The sequence below is a fragment of the Odocoileus virginianus genome, chromosome 1 (assembly GCF_023699985.2).
Source record: "Odocoileus virginianus isolate 20LAN1187 ecotype Illinois chromosome 1, Ovbor_1.2, whole genome shotgun sequence".
In the NCBI taxonomy this organism is placed as follows: domain Eukaryota; kingdom Metazoa; phylum Chordata; class Mammalia; order Artiodactyla; family Cervidae; genus Odocoileus; species Odocoileus virginianus.
In genome coordinates this window covers 91940118-91961517 of record NC_069674.1, presented here as the reverse complement: position 1 = coordinate 91961517, position 21400 = coordinate 91940118, and the positions used below count along the sequence as shown (strand labels likewise).

The 21400-nt window shown below is 35.9% G+C and overlaps 1 protein-coding gene across 1 annotated transcript in view; it reads right to left on the bottom strand.

Moving 5' to 3' along the window:
- Window positions 1-21400, bottom strand: part of VWDE (von Willebrand factor D and EGF domains) — a 72491-nt gene that overhangs the window by 25767 nt on the left and 25324 nt on the right. The window contains 13 exon segments of the mRNA XM_070477205.1: window positions 1022-1272; window positions 6132-6246; window positions 7899-8003; window positions 8128-8217; window positions 8220-8297; window positions 13342-13478; window positions 16011-16172; window positions 16175-16251; window positions 16253-16583; window positions 19073-19157; window positions 19159-19216; window positions 20600-20673; window positions 20920-21137. Of these exon segments, the coding sequence (XP_070333306.1) occupies window positions 1022-1272; window positions 6132-6246; window positions 7899-8003; window positions 8128-8217; window positions 8220-8297; window positions 13342-13478; window positions 16011-16172; window positions 16175-16251; window positions 16253-16583; window positions 19073-19157; window positions 19159-19216; window positions 20600-20673; window positions 20920-21137 (1781 nt within the window).

Below are 21400 nucleotides of genomic sequence, written 5' to 3'. Positions count from 1 at the left end.
TTTAAAAGATAATTGAATAAGACAACTATGCCCAAACTCAAAAACATAGCCAAAATATAAATGCTAGGGATACATTTTTAAAATGTCACAAGATGATCAATTTCTATTATGTAAGCAGAACAACTGAAAAAAAAATCTTAAAGTGGAAAGCAGTTAGTCACCTGACTTATGCCAAGATCTAGAGAGGAAATAGTCACATGAATTATTTGGTTAACATGACATAGTACATAACTGTCCTCCATACCATTACTTCTGTGTGAGTGTATCCCAAGTTTCATGTGACTATAGGGCACAAAAATAAGTAAAAGAAAATACAATTTGCAGTTTTAACTAGCTACTTCAGATCTCATATTCATAACCTTTTTCATTGAAATATAGTTGATTTACAATATTATGTTAGTTTTGGGTATACAGCTGAGTGATTATAATCCTGATTTCTAATTCAGCATCTAATATTCCTTCACTTGAAAGAAAAGGACATAATTAGCAATCTTAGGTTTACCACAGATCTTTCGCAAAGGTGGACAAGAATGCATTTTTATTCTTACAGTTCAGTGCAGAAGAAAATGCTCTGCTGCTGCTAAGTCACTCCAGTTGTGTCCGACTCTGTGCGATCCCATAGACGGCAGCCCATGAGGCTCCCCCGTCCCTGGGATTCTCCAGGCAAGAACACTGGAGTGGGTTGCCATTTCGTCTCCAATGCATGAAAGTGAAAAGTGAAAATGAAGTCACTCAGTCGTGTCTGACTCTTAGCAACCCCATGGACTGCAGCCTACCAGGCTCCTCCGTCTACGGGATTTTCCAGGCAAGATTACTGGAGTGGGTCGCCAGTGCCTTCTCCGAAAATGCTCTAGGAATTTGTTTAGATCCATAAAATTGAGGCTTTCTCTAAGGTTTTAAATTTGCCAAAAAATATTTAACATTTTGGCAGTTAAATTTTCCATGAAATGTTGAACAATTTCTATTTTAAATTTAAAGTAGCTATTAAAACTTTATTAATTTATGCAATTATAAATACTACCTCAATCATGACTCTAGTTTCAGTACTGCAGTCATCATTAACATGCAGGGTAAATTGCTGGGGGATTTTTAAATTTGTTTTCCACATAAGAAGTCCTGCAGAGGAGATATTTGCTCCTCTGGGGCCAGAGTCCAAGAAAAAATGAATGTCAGAGCCTTTTGGATCAAAAGCTGTGAACTGGTACACAAAGTTCTCCCCATTAAACGTCTGTAATTTATCTTGCGGAATTTGAATCACTGGGGGTTGATTTTCTGTAATAGAGAAAACATTTAACTTTTGAACCTGAAAGAAAAGTGTGATGCAGAGTGCTCCCAGTGATCCATTTTGATGATATCTGAACTCTTAAAATTTCTATTACCTACTTTCACTAAATCTGTAAAGGATTTCAAATAAATTTGATTCCATTCTTAGAAAATGTAAAACTGACAGGTACAAGAATTCAAGCTTTTCTAGAAGAGTGTCTGTGATAGTGGTTTCAGTCTGTCTACCCTCTTATGCCCTCTATCAGCACCTACTGTCTTACTTGGGTTTCTCTTACCTTGGACATGCTGACAGACAGACAGAAACAACAATCACAGACAACTAGCCAATCTGATCACAGGACCACAGACTTATCTAATTCAGTGAAACTAAGCCATGCCGTGTGGGGCCGGCCACCCAAGACGGATGGGTCATGGCGGAGAGGTCTGACAGAATGTGGTCCACTGGAGAAGGAAATGGCAAACCACTTCAGTATTCTTGCCTTGAGAACCCCATGAACAGTATGAAAAGGCAAAAAGATAGGATACTGAAAGAGGAACGCCCCAGGTCAGTAGGTGCCCAATATGCTACTGGAGATCAGTGGAGAAATAACTCCAGAAAGAATGAAGGGACGGAGCCAAAGCAAAAATAACACCCAGCTGTGGATGTGACTGGTGACAGAGGCAAGGTGCAATGCTGTAAAGAGCAATATTGCATAGCAACCTGGAATGTTAGGTCCATGCATCCAGGCACATTGGAAGTAGTCAAACAGGAGATGGCAAGAGTGAATGTCGACTTTCTAGGAATCAGCGAACTAAGATGGACTGGAATGGCTGATGAGCATTATATCTACTACTGTGGGCAGGAATCCGTTAGAAGAAATGGAGTAGCCATCATAGTCAACAAAAAAGTCTGAAATGCAATATTTGGATGCAGTCTCAAAAACAACAGAATGATCTCTGTTTGTTTCCAAGACAACCCATTCAATATCACGGTAACCGAAGTCTATGCCCCAACCAGTAACGCCAAAAAAGCTGATGTTGAACGGTTCTATGAAGACCTATAAGAGATGTCCTTTTCATTATGGGGGCTGGAATGCAAAAGTAGGAAGTCAAATTTGGCCTTGGAGTACAGAATGAAGCAGGGCAAAGGCTAGTAGAGTTCTGCCAAGAGAATGCACTGGTCATAGCAAACACCCTCTTCCAACAACACAAGAGAAGACTCTACACATGGACATCACCAGATGGTCAAACTGAAATCAGATTGATTATATTCTGTGCAGCCAAAGATGGAGAAGCTCTATACAGTCTGCAAAAACAAGACCGGGAGCTGACTGTGACTCAGGTCATGAACTCCTTATTGCCAAATTCAGACTGAAATTGAAGAAAGTGGAGAAAACCACTACACCATTCAGGTATGACCTAAATCAAATCCCTTATGAGTATACAGTGGAGGTGAGAAATAGATTTAAGGGACTAGATCTGATAGAGTACCTGATGAACTATGGATGGAGGTTCGTGACATTGTACAGGAGACAGGGATCAAGACCATCCCCAAGAAAAGGAAGTGCAAAAAAGCAAAATGGCTGTCTGAGGAGGCCTTTACAAATAGCTGTGAAAAGAAGAGAAGTGAAAAGCAAAGGAGAAGAGGAAAGATATTCCCATTTGAATGCAGAGTTCCAAAGAATAGCAAGGAGAGATAAGAAAGCCTTCCTCAGTGATCAATGCAAAGAAATAGAGGAAGGCAACAGAATGGGAAAGTCTAGAGATCTCTTCAAGATAATTAGAGATAACAAGGGAACATTTCATGCAAGATGGGCTCAAAATAGGACAGAAACAGTAAGGACCTAATAGAAGCAGAAGATATTAAGAAGAGGTGGCAAGAATACACAGAACTGTACAAAAAAGATCTTCACAACCCAGATAATCACGATGGTGTGATCACTCACCTAGAGCCAGACATCCTGGAATGTGAAGTCAAGTGGGCCTTAGTAAGCATCACTATGACCAAAGCTAGTGGAAGTGATGGAATTCCAGTTGAGCTACTTCAAATCCTAAAAGATGATGATGTGAAAGCGCTGCACTCAATATGTCAGCAAATTTGGAAAACTCAGCAGTCGCCACAGGACTGGAAAAGGTCAGTTTTCATTCCAATCCCCAAAAAAGGCAATGCCAAAGAATAATCAAACTACCACACAATTACACTCATCTCACACACTAGTAAAGTAATGCTCAAAATTCTCCAAGCCAGGCTTCAGCAATACGTGAACCGTGAACTTCCAGATGTTCAAGCTGGTTTTAGAAAAGGCAGAGGAACCAGAAATCAAATTGCCAACATCTGCTGGATCATCAAAAAAGCAAGAGAGTTCCAGAAAAGCATCTATTTCTGCTTTATTGACTATGCCAAAGCCTTTGACTGTGTGGATCACAATAAACTGTAGAAAATTCTGAAAGAGATGGAAATACCAGACCACCTGACCTGCCTCTTGAGAAATCCGTATGCAGGTCAGGAAGCAACAGTTAGAAATGGACATGGAACAATAGACTGGTTCCAAATAGGAAAAGGAGTACGTCAAGGCTGTATATTATCACCCTGCTTATTTAACTTATATGCAGAGTACATCATGAGAAACGCTGGGCTGGAAGATGCACAAGATGGAGTCAAGATTGCTGGGAGAAAGATCAATAACCTCAAATATGCAGATGACACCACCCTTATGGCAGAAAGTGAAGAAGACCTAAAGAGCCTCTTGATGAAAGTGAAAGAGGAAGATGAAAAAGTTGGCTTAAAACTCAACATTCAGAAAACTAAGATCATGGCATCTGGTCCCATCGCTTCATGGCAAATGGATGGGGAACAGTGGAAACAGTGAGAGACTTTATTTTTTGGGGCTCCAAAATCACTGCAGATGGTGACTACAGCCATGAAATTAAGATGCTTGCTCCTTGGAAGTAAAGTTATGACCAACCTAGACAGCATATTAAAAAGCAGAGACATTATTTTACCAACAAAGGTCTATCTAGTCAAAGCTACGTTTTTTCCAGTAATCATGTATGGATGTGAGAGTTGGACTATAAAGAAAGCTGAGCACCGAAGAATTGATGCTTTTGAACCGTGGTTTTGGAAAAGACTCTTGAGAGTCCCTTGGACTGCAAGGAGATCCATCCAGTCCATCCTAAAGGAGATCAGTCCTGGGTGTTCATTGGAAGGACTGATGCTGAAGCTGAAACTCCAATACCAGTACTTTGGCCACATGATGTGAAGCGCTGACTCATTGGAAAAGACCCTGATGCTGAGAAAGATTGAGGGCAGGAGGAGAAGGGGACGACAGAGGATGAGATGGTTGGATGGCATCACTGGTTCAATGGACATGAGTTTGAGTGGACTCTGGGAGTTGGTGATGGACAGGGAGGCCTGGTGTGCTGTGGTTCATGGGGTCACAAAGATTTGGACACGACTGACTGACTGAACTGAACTGAACTGATGAGAGTGTAAAAGCACTTTGATTATAGCATAAATTACATAAATACATTTGCATTGCCCAGATAAGATGCTCTCCTCTTTGGCCTGAAATCTTCTCTGTGTTGACTGTCTCACTTCTTGCTCTTTCAGTACTTCTTCTTCTCTGTCTATTCTTTTCAGCTTTACTTTGTCCCTCACATCTCCTTTTCTTTTTCTCCCTCACCACCGGTAATGGACTGTTTGTTTGACTCCCCTGAGCTTTCCTCTCTCTACCTCCTCCCCAATTATAATAATTGGGAGGCATTTAGTCATACCAATTCTCAGCTCCTCAGAGGTCCTTCTAGTGTCCAGGCTCCCACACTGGAATGAAAACTACTAAGGGAACATGGCTATGTTGTGGACAGTGTTCCCTTTATGGTCATGAAGTGATTTAAAACATCTCTTTGTATTGTCAGAGTAAGAAAGCTTCCTTCCTTGCCAACTGACTTAACAGAACACTCCTTTTTATTTTACTGGACACACTATGCTTGCATTGAAAATGCACTGATGAAAGCAACTTTAGTTTTGACTGCCATTCTGCCCCTATATGTCCTTATAACATTCACTGATTTTAATTTCTCCACCTTTCAATATGGGGATCTTGGAACAGATAATTCAAGGCCCCTTAGATCTTTGAACATTGTGAGTTTATGATAAATCAGTCATACCAAAGCCATTATAAACACACCAATTCAGAAGTTACATTGTGTTTCTCTTGTTTCTTGCACTAAATTCTTCCCCACATTTCCATTGTCTTCCCATAATATCATGAGTCTTGCACCTGAGCAATGACTCATCTGACATATGGTCTAACACAGCAATGAAATTTGCACATTCAGTAACGTACATGGTGACATTACAAAGCACTATGTAAATATAAGGCTTTACGATTCCTTAGATAAAATTACATGGGACCAGGGAGTAATTATATCTTCTTGTATCTTGCGATGCCTGGCCTTATGAAAAAGGAGAATGTGAGGAACATTCTCTCTCACCTATGTGGAATCATACATGGCTATATTTAAAGAAGTAAAGAAATTATATGGTACATGACTATAATTTGGGTAGTTTTTTAGGTGGAACAAGCATCCAGAAATCATCCATACCCAATATAATGCTCAGAATGTCACAGAGTAATAGGGTGGGTTTGTGTTCTTTATCACATATTAAAATAAAAATCCCATATCTATTGTACTACAATCATAGAGATTATATATAATGAAAACATTTCATCTTATATTTTCTTAGAGCAAAATAAATTATGCAATTAAGTAAAAATCCTAAATTACACAGTGTTTATCTTAAAAAACATTTATGTAACACGATTTTAAATTGTTTTTAAATATTTGGATTAAAAAGAATAACTTACTTTCTAAAAATGACCATGTAAATTTTGAAATTTTCGGTCTACAAATTGAACAAGGGCTGGTAGGATTTTTATCCCCTTCAATGTAGCAGAGTCCATTGATAATGCAAACATTTTCCTAATGGAGGTTTTTTAAAAAGGAAAACACCAATCAAGATACAGCTAGTTAGTGTTTAGGAAAAAAAAATACACAATACATAAAAAGATAGCAGCATATATGTTGATGATTCCAACATGCATTTTTAAAGTTTGTGTTGATTAGCAGACATTTTTTTTTCACTTTAGAAAACATTTTTTTTTTGTATATTCTGATCAAAATACATGTTAGAAAACAATTTCCTCTTTGTGTTAATGGAACTGATCAATATGAAAGGAATAAGAAAATACATATAATTGTACCTCTGTGCACAATTATAATTTATAAATAACATGGAATCAAAAGCATGGCTTTTCTTTCTGTCTTTTTACAGCTAAACTCACGCAGGAGGTGTTTTATTTACAAAGAAATTAAAACAGACTCTTTCCCCCTGCATATCTAAGAATCAGATTGGTTTACAGCTATCCTCCCTTCCTCCAGGAGCCCACTAGTCCTTTGAACATGGCAAGACTAATCCAGATCCGTGGCATAGTCATCCATACTTAATAATGGATACTAGTACATAAAATAATGGAGAGATCTGCTGACATACAAAGAAATAATCGTAAATGTACAAATCATTTTTGACTTGGGAAGAAGATCAAATTTTGTCCACGATATATTATAAACTTTGCTCATTCTACCAAATCTCTTTGACATCATTTGGAACACTGCACAAAAATGAGGACAAAATAGCCACAAGAGGTTAAAACAATTGTGAATAACAACATTTGGAAAGTAATTATTTCAGGACATGTGGAAATGTAATATTTGGAGGGAAAGAAAATCAAACAGCTTCTCAAAAACAGAAATTTCTTATTGATGTGATCTGATTGTTAATCTCAAGGAAAAAAAATTAAAAATCTGAGGAAAGGGAGGCAGAGGATGAGATGGTTAGATAGCATCACCAACTCAATGGACATGAATTTGAGCAAACTCTGGGAGATAGTGAAGGACAGGGAAGCCTGGAGTGCTGCAGTCTATGGGGGCACAAAGAGTTGGACATGACTTAGTGACTGAACAACAGATACATAAAAACTATTTTATATGCTTCTTAGTTCTGAAGAGCCAAGTGATATTACACGCATGGTATCACTTAAATCAGCAACTTACATAGAAAAGAAACCTGTTGCTAAGCCTGGTGGACTGGATATAGGTTAAGAAGGATATGGGTGAGAAGATTCAGCCCAGGCGGTGCTGTTCTCTTATCCCTCAAGTGGTAGATATTTGCATGGTTCAATGAGCTTGGTGGCCACAAGAAACTCCCTTTGAAAGTGTTATCCTCACATTTTACAAATTCTTATCCAAATGCATGTCATTTGCCACAAAGAAGATTAAGTAACCATAAGGCAGTATTTTATTGGAAAATCACTATTACTACTTTAAAAATGTATGTAGGAAAGAAAATCCAACCTGAACCTCTTGTTTTGATGTTTCAGGAGTAAAACAACCTGTCACTTCAAATTTTTTGAGGCAGAAAGGAACAATTTTGATTTAATCTTGCACAAACTTGAAGAAGGCTTTTCTCTATTAGTATTTGTGATATGAAAGTGAAAACCTACATTAATATTCCAGCGGCACAGGAAATGAAAAACCTATGATGCAAATGTGAAAATAATGGAAAAGTTACATACCTTTATAGTACACAAGTCTTTTTCATAGAGACCAGAGACTTGACAAGCTCCATCATATATGATCATTATTTTGGGATTACTGAACCTATAACCATCATTAGATACCTGCAAGATATATGTAGTTCTAGAATCAAATAATTTGTTCTAAGTGTATTTTTATAAATTCATTATGAAATTTAAATATATACATATTTTATTTATAAATATGAGGATATCTTTTCTTTTTTACCTTTATTTGCCTCTTTATGATTGGTTTCTCACCCATCACATCTATGGTAATAGACTGCTGAACATCAGCAGGCAACTGCTGACAATCTGTTGACAATCAACAGTCCTGCTGTTTTGATAAACAATGTATGTGTAGAGGGCTTCTTCAAGGAACCATTTACCACTATTATACTGAAAGCATAATGAAAAATCAATTAACCTCTGTTAGATCATGGAAATGCTTTGCCACTGACTTACATATAACCAAAATATAAATTTTACAATACATGCCTTGTATAATGGAATACATAATGAAGAAATAAAAGTGACACTGACAGTTTTATTCAGAATATGTATGCATCCTAATTTGATATAAGTTGCTTTTAATGAGTCACACACTTCTTGTGGGTTCAAATCAAATAACTTACCAACATGAGCCATAAATAATGGATCCCAAGTAATGACTTTTGTAGCAAGAAGAAACATATTTGACTATGTAGTTCACACATAGCAGACTAGTTTTCTACTCAGAAAATCCTTCACTTCTCTTGATCCCACCTTCTACTTGAAACTGCCCTTTCTGCCTCTATATACATGGTTTTCAAAGGGCTTCTCATTTTCTTACATGACCCACCCCCCTTGACTACATCTAACTGGTCCATAGGTGGACCAAAGCTATGCCAATGCTTCAGTTATTTCAGATGTTTTAACTTCATACCGTAGAGGATGTTGAGCCAGCCTGAAGGCTTGAGTTACAAGATAAAAAGCTATGGAGCTGTTGATGGCCATGTTTATCACTACGTGGAGAAAAGTAATACCTAGCAAAAGGGAAAAATGAAGCTCATAAACAGAGAAAATAGCAGGATCATGACAGATACACACACACATACAAATGCAGACAAACTGAGTCTTCATGGTATTTAAGTCCCAAGTTAAAAAAAATTTTTTTTCTTGAGAATTTAGCATTCAGGTTCCTATTGTGATTTTGTGAAAAATGCATTTTCCTCATAATAAATATGATTTTTGCTCAAGCTAGTTCAATTGAATTTATGTAACTTAAAACTAAATAAATTCTACAAATCAGCAAACTAAGATGGATTGGAATGGGTGAATTTAACTCAGATGAGCATTATATCTACTGTGGGCAGGAATCCATCAGAAGAAATGGAGTAGCCATCATGGTCAACAAAAGAGTCCAAAATGCAGGACTTGGATGCAATCTCAAAAATGACAGAATGATCTCTGTTTCCGAGGCAAACCATTCAATATCACGGTAATCCCAAGTCTATGCCCCAACCAGTAACGCTGAAGAAGCTAAAGTTGAAGCTAAAGTAGGTTCTATGAAGACCTACAAGACCTTCTAGAACTAACACCCAAAAGAGATGTCCTTTTCATTATAGGGGACTGGAATGCAAAAGTAGGAAGTCAAGAAACACCTGGAGTAACAGGCAAATTTGGCCTTGGAGTACAGAATGAAGCAGGGCAAAGGCTAATAGAATTCTGCCAAGAGAATGCACTGGTCATAGCAAACACCCTCTTCCAACAATGCAAGAGAAGACTCTACACATGGACGTCACCAGATGGTCAACACCGAAATCAGATTGATTATATTCTTTGCAGCCAAAGATAGAGAAGTTCTATACAATCAGCAAAAACAAGACTGGGAGCTGCCTGTGGCTCAGATCATGAATTCCTTATTGCCAAATTCAGACTGAAATTGAAGAAAGTGGAGAAAACCACTACACCATTCAGGTATGACCTAAATCAAATCCCTTATGACTATACAGTAGAAGTGAGAAATAGATTTAAGGGACTAGATCTGATAGAGTGCCTGATGAACTATGGATGGAGGTTCGTGACATTGTACAGGAGACAGGAATCAAGACCATCCCCAAGAAAAAGAAATGCAAAAAAAGCAAAATGGCTGTCTGAGGAGGCCTTACAAATAGCTATGAGAAGAAGAGAAGATGGGCTCAATAAAGGACAGAAATGGTAGGGACCTAACAGAAGCAGAAGATATTGAGAAGAGGTGGCAAGAATACACAGAAGAACTGTACAAAAAAGATCTTCACGACCCAGATAATCATGATAGTGTGAATCACTCTAGACATCCTGAAATGTAAAGTCAAGTGGGCCTTAGAAAGCATAACTACGAATAAAGCTACTGGATGTGATGGAATTCCAGTTGAGCTACTTCAAATCCTGGAAGATGATGCTATGAAAGTGCTGCACTCAGTATGCCGGCAAATTTGGAAAACTCAGCAGTGGCCACAGGACTGGAAAAGGTCAGTTTTCATCCCAATCCCAAAGAAAGGCAATGCCAAAACTAAATAAATTCTAACAAATTCACCCCATTTAATAACTCAATGTCATATCATATTTAAACTTTAAATACTATTTTTCAGTATTTAAATGCATTGGTGTCTAAAGAAGTAAAGCAAGAATTATTATCTGGCTACATAATGACACAGAAAAAAGATATATTTTGTTACCAAAATTTAGGTTCAGATATTTTTAAAGTATATGCCTTGGAATGTTTTTAATGGCTCAGAAATAGGAGTTTACTGATGTTTCAGTATTACAGGTCAACAGGAAAAAGAAGGCAAGAACACACTAGTCTATGGCTCGCAGAAGCTGTGTTGCTGAAAGAGTGAGCCCCATAACACGTCTCCTTATTTAAGGGACTGTGTACAGTCTGGCCTAGCAGATAAATCAGTGGTTCCCTTCAGCAGAGGGGGATGACAACAGTCATCAGAGGGTAGTCGTGATACTGATGCTTAGATGGATGTATGGACTCTTGTTTTGGTTTTGGGTGTTGAAACAAGACTCCAGGCAATGACAGGGAATACAGGGGTTATTTCCACTCCTCTGTTTAGACAGCCTACTCCAAATGAAGAATAAACAGGGTTCTCTTTCTTTTCCATTCAACAGTATTTTGTGAGTATCTGCATGGAATCCCTAGTGGCCGAGACGGTAAAGAGTCTGCCTGCAATGCAGGAGACCTGGGTTTGATCCCTGGGGAAGGGAGTGGCAACCCACTCCAGTATTCTTGCCTGGAAAATCCCATGGACGGAGGAGCCTGGTGGGCTACAGTCCATAGAGTCACAAAAAGTCAGACACGACTAAGTGACTAACACTCACTTCCTTTCATGTGGAATGAGAATATTCTAATAAAAAGAGATCACGGAGGTGAGAAAAACAAAATATTTTCTTATTGCTATAACCAAGATTCAAATAAGGTGTAATGAGGGAAAGAAGCCGCTAAGTCTAACTAGCATGGTCAAGGAAGGCTTCAAAAAAGGAATAGCACTTCTCTTGAAAGTGAAAAAGGAGACTGCCCTTTGGATACTGGGAGCAATAAGAGTGCCATTTAGGAAGCCTGGAGGGGATACCATGTGAATAAAACAGTAATGCAGGAAAAAGCATGAGATTTTCCTAGAGTACAGGAAGTTCACACCTGGAAAAACAGACAATAGCTGGATCATGAAGGGTCATTTGTTTCTAGGATAGCAACTTAGGTTTAATCCTATCAGTAAGTGATTTAAAAATTGGATTCTGTAAAGTCTTAGATGTTTTTAGAGTGAGTGAAGAAAATGACTGGGTGGATGGAGCTCTAGATAAAAGCTTGTTTAAAATGACTACTGCAAAAGTAAAAAAGCACATCTGTATTATGCTACCATTCATAGGGGGGAAGAAAAGAAGAAATTTACATTCTCCTCTGTGCAAAAGAAATACAATAATAAACTAAAAAAAACAATGGATACTTTTGGAAAATGGGTGGGAACAGGATGGAAAGAAGGAGTAATGGGGAGAGGGACACAGGGATGAGAAGAAAGTGACACTTCTCTGCATTGTATATGTTTTGTATGGCATCAACTATTAGAACCACGATAATATATCACCTACCTTCCAAATAAGTATACAACTAAAATCAACCAGAGTGTGAAGGAAATTCAAAGTGGAATACAAATACTAAAAAAAGAAATCCAACAGTATTACAAATAGAATACATAAACACTATAAATAGGGTGGGAAAGAAAATAGTTAACTTAGATAATTTTGGTTCTTGTTAGTGAATATATATTTTTTCTATAGTTCTGTATAGAGTTAGAGAATTCCAGAGTGTACTCTTAATCAAATATTTGGAGGAGGGAAGTAGAATAAGAAATATAACAGTAAAAAGTATATCTGAAAGAACAAAATGTACTTTCCAAGAGAATATAAACCTATAAAATTCTCTTGTCAGATCACTTAATTGGAGTGTGATGATCCACATTTGATGTGATGTGATGTGATGTGACGATAACATGTGGTTTATTCTGCTAAGAACAATATAATGACAACTTTCTTGAGCGACACTAAAGTGAATGAAATAATATATATTACATTTTCTATTACATGTCTTATTATTTCACTGAGGTTAAAATATTTCATGGTTCATTTGGAAAGGCTCTACTCATAAGATCTTGAAATAAGCATAATTCTTGTGTATAACTATTTGACAAAGACACATACAAAAGTTATTTCCTTCTTAAATTCTCAGTCTCAGAATGAATTGAAAGAAAAGTAAAAAGAATGCTAAATTATGATCTACTATTGTAAGCTTCTAGCTTACCCAACGTAATAAGTACACTGTAAATTTAAAGTGCTTTCCTTAAAATAAAATTCCACAAATAAAGAAAAGGAAGATCGTATAAATATCATTAAAAATAAAGTATAATTTGATGCACTAATATTCAAACTGAGTGACCGTGTCTGTCTTATGTGGCCTCAAAAAAGAAAAACACCTTTTTTTTCTTTGCAATTTTCCCATATGAAATCCATAATTAGGGAAATATAAAGGATGAGCACAATTATTCCTAACTTTTTGGTTTGTAAAAGGGAACTGTTCATATCTCTAAATCCTATAATTTAAGTACAGTGTCTCTATTAAAATGACCTCCATTCTTTGTGTTTTTACATTTCAGAAAAGAAGCTGATATTGTTTGATTTTATTTTAATTTCTTATTGTGACTAAAATAGTGAGCTAATGCCTCAATAAAAATTATAAAAAACAGTTTAATAGAGTTAGGAAATGGAGAAGCTTTATGGTTAAGTAACTTAACAGTTTTCCTGCTCAGCTATCTGAGGATATGACATCCTTAGAGATTATGTTGCTAATTGATACCCCAAACTAAAGAAAATTAACCTGAATAACTCATGAACTTAATTATTTTTGACATTATAATTAACATACCTTCAGTTTAGTAACTTCACATTTAATTGAAGGTGATTCTTTGAAGCCTTGACCAAAAACTCTCACCATCACACAGTTGTATTTTCAAATATTACAGAATCCAGCATTCTCAAGTTCTATAATCTCAGGAAACTTGTCTACACACAAAAAAAGATTTAAAAAATAGAACATATTTTCTTTAATTCCAGAAAAAGCTAATTACTTTCCAGGCCAAAATTAAAAGCATATGTAAAATAATATTTTAAAGTCTATCCCCAATATTACTTAGTACATTAATTAAACTGTTTGTTACGTGTTAACAGTAATCTAGTATTAAAGGAAGTATTACCTACTATTCAAGCCAGTAGAAACAGCATTACAGGTATTATCAGTGCCCCAATATACAGGTTTAATTAATATTTTAATAATATTTGATACCAAATAATACAAGTATTAAAAAATTACTGCCACCTGGCATATGCTTTGCTTTTGCCATTTGGTTTATGTCATAGAGATACGTTACAGAGAAAATGCTCTTATAAAAATAGGTTATGAAAAAATGCCCTTGTAATAAGATAATGTATTTAGCAATGCAATGTATTAAACTAAAAAAACAATTCTTAACGTAAGTTTTAGAAAAGAACTATCAAATTTTGTGCATGCTGTTCTCCCTGTATTTGTTGATATTTTTATGTATTATTGCTATCCTACATGCTACCATAATCTTAGGTATACTTCTCAGTCGTAGGAGAAAATAATTTCCTTATCAGTCAGAGTCAAATGACCTTCTTATGGTATTTCTCTCCTTCCGGTCATGGTAAGATTATTCATTATCTCTATCAGCAAGATCTGGTGGTTAAAATAGATAAACTCAGTATAAAAAGTAATTGAATCCTTTGTTTAAGAACTGTCAAGATCTATGTGAATATAACTTTAAAAGCAATAGGATAAAAAATAAATAAATAAAAGCAATAGGATATAAAAATCCTGCTATTTGTATTGAGTTCTAAAATATTTATGAAAATTTAGAAAAATTATATTCTTTTATATATTCAGATGTTTACACAGCAACTTCTATTTTTCTGCTGTTATTCTAAATGTTGGAGATATAATCATGAACAAAATAGTCCCGGCCTTCCTGATACTTACATTCTATTATGGGAGGACAAAAAAGAAAAAATAAATATGAAGTGTATCACATAAGTGTTTTCAAGACAATGGAGAAAAAGTATATTAACTATTAATACATTAAGGGAGATAAAGGCTATGGGGTTGTGTGAGAAAAACTATTTTATTTAGAATGACCATAGAAGGATTCTATGATAATATGATATTTGAATAGAGGAGACAAGGAAGTCAGTCATGAAGATATATGGAAGAATGTGTCAGTGAGAGGGAGTGGTAAGTGCAAAGGTCCTGAGGTAGAAGCAGGCTTGGCCTTTATTAGGAACAGTAAAGCTTCCACTAGAGAACACTGGAAAGTAATGACCTGTGGAGGAATGGTGGATGGATTCAGTAAGAGAGGAGTCTGAGATTATACAGGGTCTTCTAAGCTATAGTAGGGCCTGCCAATCTTACTTTGAAGGTGATGAACAGCCAACAAAGGGATTTAAGCAGAGGAATAATACAGTCTGACTTACATTTCAAAGGAATCACTGCATGAAGAATAAACTTGGAGAGAATCTAAAATAAATATCTCTAAGATAACGGTGGCTTGGACTAAGTTGGTAGCAGGGAAAGAGATAAAATTCTTTGAAACTAGAGGGGAATTTGTTTCTGATGGATCAAACATGAGGCTTGATATGAAAAGAAAAGTCAAAGTGACTGAGTTTTTAACAGAACAACTGTGGAAAGAAGTTTGCATTTACTGAGATGGAAAAGAGCAGGTTTGGTGGTGGTAGGAGGAAAATCAAGAGTTATTGGTTTAATGATTATAAGAATCAAACTGACTTTCTGATGTCTTCCTCTAATTTACTGTGACCAAATAATGAGTACCATTTAGATAGATTAGGAAAAAAAAAAACCAAAAAACTAAGCATATTAGTAAAATGAGCAAAATATAGAAAGTGCTTAAAAACACTAAATTTGGGAGTTCCTGGCAGTCCAGTTGGTTTCAGACTTCACTTTCCAATGAAGGGAGTGTGGGTTCAATCCCTGGTCAGGAAACTATGATCCCACATGCCTTAGGGCCAAAAAAACACAAAGTGTAAAAACAAAAGGAATATTGTAACAAACTCAATAGACTTAAAAAAATGGTCTGCCATCAAAAAAATCTTGAAAAAAAAAAAAAACACCTAAATTTGAGTTCTAGAAAAACAATTATTCTCTACAAGTAGAGGACCAGCCATGTGCAAAGGCCCTGAAGTCGAGGACCTGACATTTTAAGGAGCAGCCACAGAAGCCAAAGTGAGTGGAGAGCAGTGAGTGGTAACAGCAGTAGAGGGTGACTATGGAGAGACGCTGTGTGCCTGATCACATCGTGTCTTACAGGCCATTATAAGTGCCCCAGCTTTTATTCTGAGTAAGATGAGACTGTTTTGGAAAAGTGCTAATGTATTGATTAATATAATTTGGGTTCTTTTCCATATATAAACTGAATAAAGTCTGGTAAGACACTGAAGTTAAAAAACAAACAAGTTTTCATAATCAGATAAGGTACACAAGATCAAAGCTGGACTGTATTGACTTACCTTGGGAATCATTGCAATCATAAGAACTAAAGCCTGGGGAGCATGCACACCCCCATTCCATACACTGCCCACGGCCACTGCATAAATTTGGGCATTTTAAAGACAAGAGAATGTCTTTAATTGACTTTCTGTATTCTTCTCTGTTATATTTCCCCTCTTCAAAATCCTCTTTTCACATTCATTTTCTAAGAGGGCTACAGCTGCTTCTGCCCAGCTTAGATCATCTTTTAGGAGATGATCTTAGACACATGTCTATCACACTGTGTAGTCTCTTGCCAAGAAAGCCAAGACAGTGCCTTCCTATGCTGGAGGTGGCCAGAGTGTGCTCACACGGTGCCAATGTGCTATATTCAGTGAGGCCAGATGGTGTGGGCCACGTGGGGGCAAACTCTTGGTTGACCTCCTCAGTGTGGTCCTCAGGGAAAAAGTAAGTGAACTCTTCTAGGTCACTTTGGCCAAGACTTTGGAAAGCAAACAAAGGAAGAAACTCACTAAAGTTGTGCCGTTTCCATCTGCTTTGTCGACTCCACCTTGTTTCTTGGCTGTGATTACCCTGTTCTGTGTATGTATCTCCTTGTCCAAAGTAATACATGTCAAAGTAATAGTATTTGCATTTTTCAGACTTGAAGTTTTATCTCCATATTGATCCTTTCACTGAGATATTTTGTTTATGCTCCTTTTCTTAAATAATTTACACTAAAGCAAATATTTTATACAATTAAAACAGCTAGAAATGTTGAGGATAATGTTTCTGAAAGAATATCCCTGATAATAATTATTTCATGTAAAGCTAGACTGCTGAGTAATTAATTTACACAGATAAATATAGTTCCAGAGGAGAACAGATTCCTGTGGGTAATCAGTATTCTCTTGCAGTCAGTAGGTAATAGAATCAGAAGCCAAATTTTACCAGAAAGTTGCTTGGGGAACTGGGAATGGGAGCAAGGGGGTTTCTTGAGTCATTTTAAGAGCCTATGTCATCCATGAGCCTCCTCACAGGAGGGTCACCCCCTCCTCACAGGAGGATCACCCCTCTCCCAGGTCAGGTGCTTTGATGACTGTGTTGAAGATCACTGAAAATACACCACCTGTGTTTTGTTCCTCTGACTCTCCTTCCCCTTTTAAAGTTTTAAATTTAAAAATAGCCCTTTTCTCCTTTGAAAACAGTTAAGTGAAAACAGCTAAGTGTTCACTGCAGAAAAATATTTTAAAAGCAACCAAATTTTACATTACTACTCAATCTGAGGTAGGTAGTATATCTTAATGCAAAAGGTTTGAAAAGCTCTCCTATATTTCATTAATATCTTCTTCACCTGTCAATAAATCCACATTTACTCCAAAATTTTCATGAGTACAAAACGTTCTAGTATGTGACAGGACTATATTTAGGGTTTTGGTTAAATGGTTTTATTCATCACTGATCAATTGTACTTTTTCCCTCTTGGAAAACTATAATGAGTTTCACTATGGTTCTGCACCTCCTTGATTATTTTGATAAATTTTCAGAACTAAAATTTCCTGAAAAAATGGCACACATAGTTTCAGGTTATTTTTTATGAATAATACATATGTTCTCTGGCAAGACTAACTACATTGTCTACACTTGGTCTTGCATGAGAGGTGTTTCATCTGCATTTCTTTGATAAACTGATGAGGTTGACATTTTCATATTTTTGTTGGTTATTTGTACTCTGGGGCATATTAGTCAGTTTTATTTCTTTGTGAATTGCCTATTTATATTATTTGCTCATTTTAATTGGAGTGCTGACTATATTAGTGATGTATGAGTGCTTTCTATATTAACTGTATGCTTTATATGTAGCAAATATTTTCCCTTTTTGATTTGCATTTTGGTTTTTAATGACAATTCAAGAATATAAAGCTACGTTAAAAATTCTTACTCATCTCAATGCTATAAAAACATTCACTTAAACTTTCTGTTGCAGCCTGGCAGAGCAGAGACCAGAACCTGCCCCATGACTCGAGGGTGCGGCAAACTGCGCCCTCGTGATTGTCCTGATTGTCCTGATTGTCCTAGTAAGCATGTCGACCTGACAATTCTTGGGGCAGGAAGTGCTCTCTGCTCCGCTTCACTGCCTACCCCTGCGTCCGTCTCCATGGAAACAAAACAAGTTATTCCTGGTCAACAGCACAGCCCGTGCTAATCAAACTCCCTAGTATGGCCACTCCCTAATGATCTCATGTGACTTCTGCCAATAAACGTGCGGGCTGAAAGGAGCCACGTTGTCTTCCTGCCATGGAGAGCAGGAGGGCCCCCTCACTCCCCGCTTGCCAAATTATATGGGTCTATCTTTTCATTCCGGCGCTCACCCTGTTTCAGGTCTTTCTCACCCGCTGTGCTGGACCTGGCAACATTTACTACTTTCATTTAAACTTAATATTTCATTCACCTGGAATTTACTTTTTTGGAAGATGAAGGGAAGATGACTTTAAAATACAAATAATCAGCTCACAGATATTAAGTATTATTTTAAAATACATAAACTTAGGTCTGTTTCTTGATTTTTCTAGTCTCTTTCATGTATCTACCAGTTTATTCCTGAAGCAGAATCATCTGTATTCATTTAAAAAAGTTACTCCTGAATATTTATTCTTATGTATTTCATCTCTGCCTAATATACTGTCTATTGCATGTTATCAAAAATATTTTTTATGAATAACCCATTATCATAATGAAATCTTAAAATAAGGCATTTTAAATTTGACAGTTTTAACTTTGTTGTGTCTGTTTGTGTGGTAAGTGAAAAAAAAATGTATTCTGAGATCTGTGTTAATTGGTAAGTTATTTTCTTAAAAAAACTAACATTGGAAAAATAATAGCACCTAATTTAATATAGATGAAATTCAGATTTGAATCCAAAATCAGTAGAAAAAAACAAAAAAATACTTTTAACAGTGAATAATCATACATTCTGTGACTTTTCTTCCTAAGTAAGATTCACTTATCTTGATATTCCTAGTTACATCTTGGCTGTTTACAAATAAATATGGCTGTGATTCATGTAGCTGACCACTGCACATATCAAAAATAACTACATCACCTTCTTCTTTGGCAACAAAGCCGCAGTTAGATGACACAGGATAGTGAAAGCTTCCACAGTCCCACTGATTTACATGGACTTCAAAAATCACGTGACATACTCTTATAAAGCACAAATGTTCCAGCCTTGAAGTTATCATACATCCTATCATTAAAAGAAGTCAATTGCATTAAGAATTGATTTAAAATATCACAATAGTATGTTATAAACTAAACATACATATTAAATGTATTTATATGCATTCAGTATATTTTGATGCAAGAATGGAAAATCTATATTCCAATAGCTTTATACATCACAACAATCATTTATAGATTACTAAATGAAACAAGGAGGTAATAAACACCCAAATCTCTCTCACTACATTTTTCTTGTGTTGCATCACTTCAGTCGGTCCCCACTTTGAGCCTTCTCTTTCTGACACTGCTTTCTGGCCCCTCAGATGCACTGCACACTTTGATGTGTCTGTCTCTCTCCACCGGTACAGACGTACGCCTCATGAGGTCAGGGGATGTTTGTCTGTTCTGCGCACTCTCATACTCCAGCCCTTAGACTGTGGTTTGCCACGTAGTTGTTACATGGTTAATACTGTTGAATTATAACAAATTAAATTAATCGCCACTATCCTTTCTTCAGATTTTTCCATATAAACTTCTAAGTTTAGTTATAATCATAAAGGATTTAATTATAATCATAAAGGATTTTTGTATGTGGGGTCACCTACAACCTTTCAATACCTTTTCAAACTTTTGGAGTTTCACTTGTTATTGGGGCAGGGGGCTCTACATCTTTTTGCTGATAATAAATAATTTTATTAACAATGATCACATTATAATTTTTTAAAGAAGAAATGACCTTGTATCACAAAGAAAATTATGACTCAACGAGGAGGTATTCTTATTATTTCTTTAGCAACATCTTAAAATCATGTATTTCCCAAAACAGTGTAACTGAGTTTAAATCCTTCTATGCAGATATTAACAGCAAGATAGTTTAGGTTAGTGTAGGGTCATTTTGCTCAGTTTACTTTAAGTTCCAAAGGCAGACATCCAGGTATTTGCGATGGATACAACAGTTTTTCCCCTGAGTATCCTTGCAATGAATTAAAAGTGGTTAATTTTTAAAATAATTATAATGTGTTAGCTTAATCATCTTACCTAAACCTTCAATATTATTTCAATATTATGTAGAAATACAATACAGTACATATCTCTAGAAGAGAGAATTTAATCATTATTATAAATAAATCATCAAGCTAAAATGACTATTTATTTATAAGAATCTTCATTTTTATAAACTCAGCTTCACAATTATTCTGTATATTTTATAAAAAGAACTAGATTTTAGGGCAAAAAACATTTCACACGAACAAATATTTTGAAACAAAATAGTGATGTCCATACATGCCTTCCTTTTTAATCTTTCAGTGAACAGGACTAAGAAAAGAAATAGTATAATGTTTAAAACAAAGCAACAAAATCCAAGAGAAACACAAACTACCAAAGGAGAAAGCTTTCAGGAACCTACCTGCCATCAAAGGTGATTATATGTGGATCAGTAAATGAATAGCAGTAAGCAGTTGGGACATCTTTCACTCTGATCTTAAGAGCAAAGAAATCCCTAAATATTACTATTAATTGTTATTTAGAGATATACAATAAATTTTCTAACAAGCTCAGTGAATTTTTAATTAGCTACTGTTTTATCATAGTTATTAAGATAGGAATCATTTAAAAACTGAAATAGCTCATTAAATAATTTTGAGATGAAAAGTTTATAAGGTATAGTAATAAAATACATTTATTTTTAAAGCTTAGTTTATAAAAAGATTTTTATAATTTGTTAACCTGGATGCTGTCTGGAATGTAGCTGTTCCACAGGAAATTCTCATGAACTATAGGTTCTACTACAATATTTGTGAGTCTATTCCCATCTTGTGAAAAATCTGTAACTGCAGTAAAGTAGACAAAAGCATGGCTGCAGGTTCCGTTAGCACAGGATGATGTCTGGTGAAGGTCCACGTGACAGGAAGACAGTGCCAAATTTAAGCCTAGCTGTTCTGTATCTATTTTAGTGAAAGAAATACACAGAAAATTTTCCTAAGAGAAACTACCAACCAAAACCCATAATAACATAGAACAGTGAATTCAGAATTTATTCTTAAATTATTTCCTCTTACTTAAAAATATACTGGTAATTTCTAAATAAACTAAAGCTATTGAACTCTACCTGATCTTTACAAATAGTTAATCAACATGTGTGTAAACATATATACATACATACTACTATTTTTCATAGGTTATAAATTCATGTGCTCTTGGAAATAAT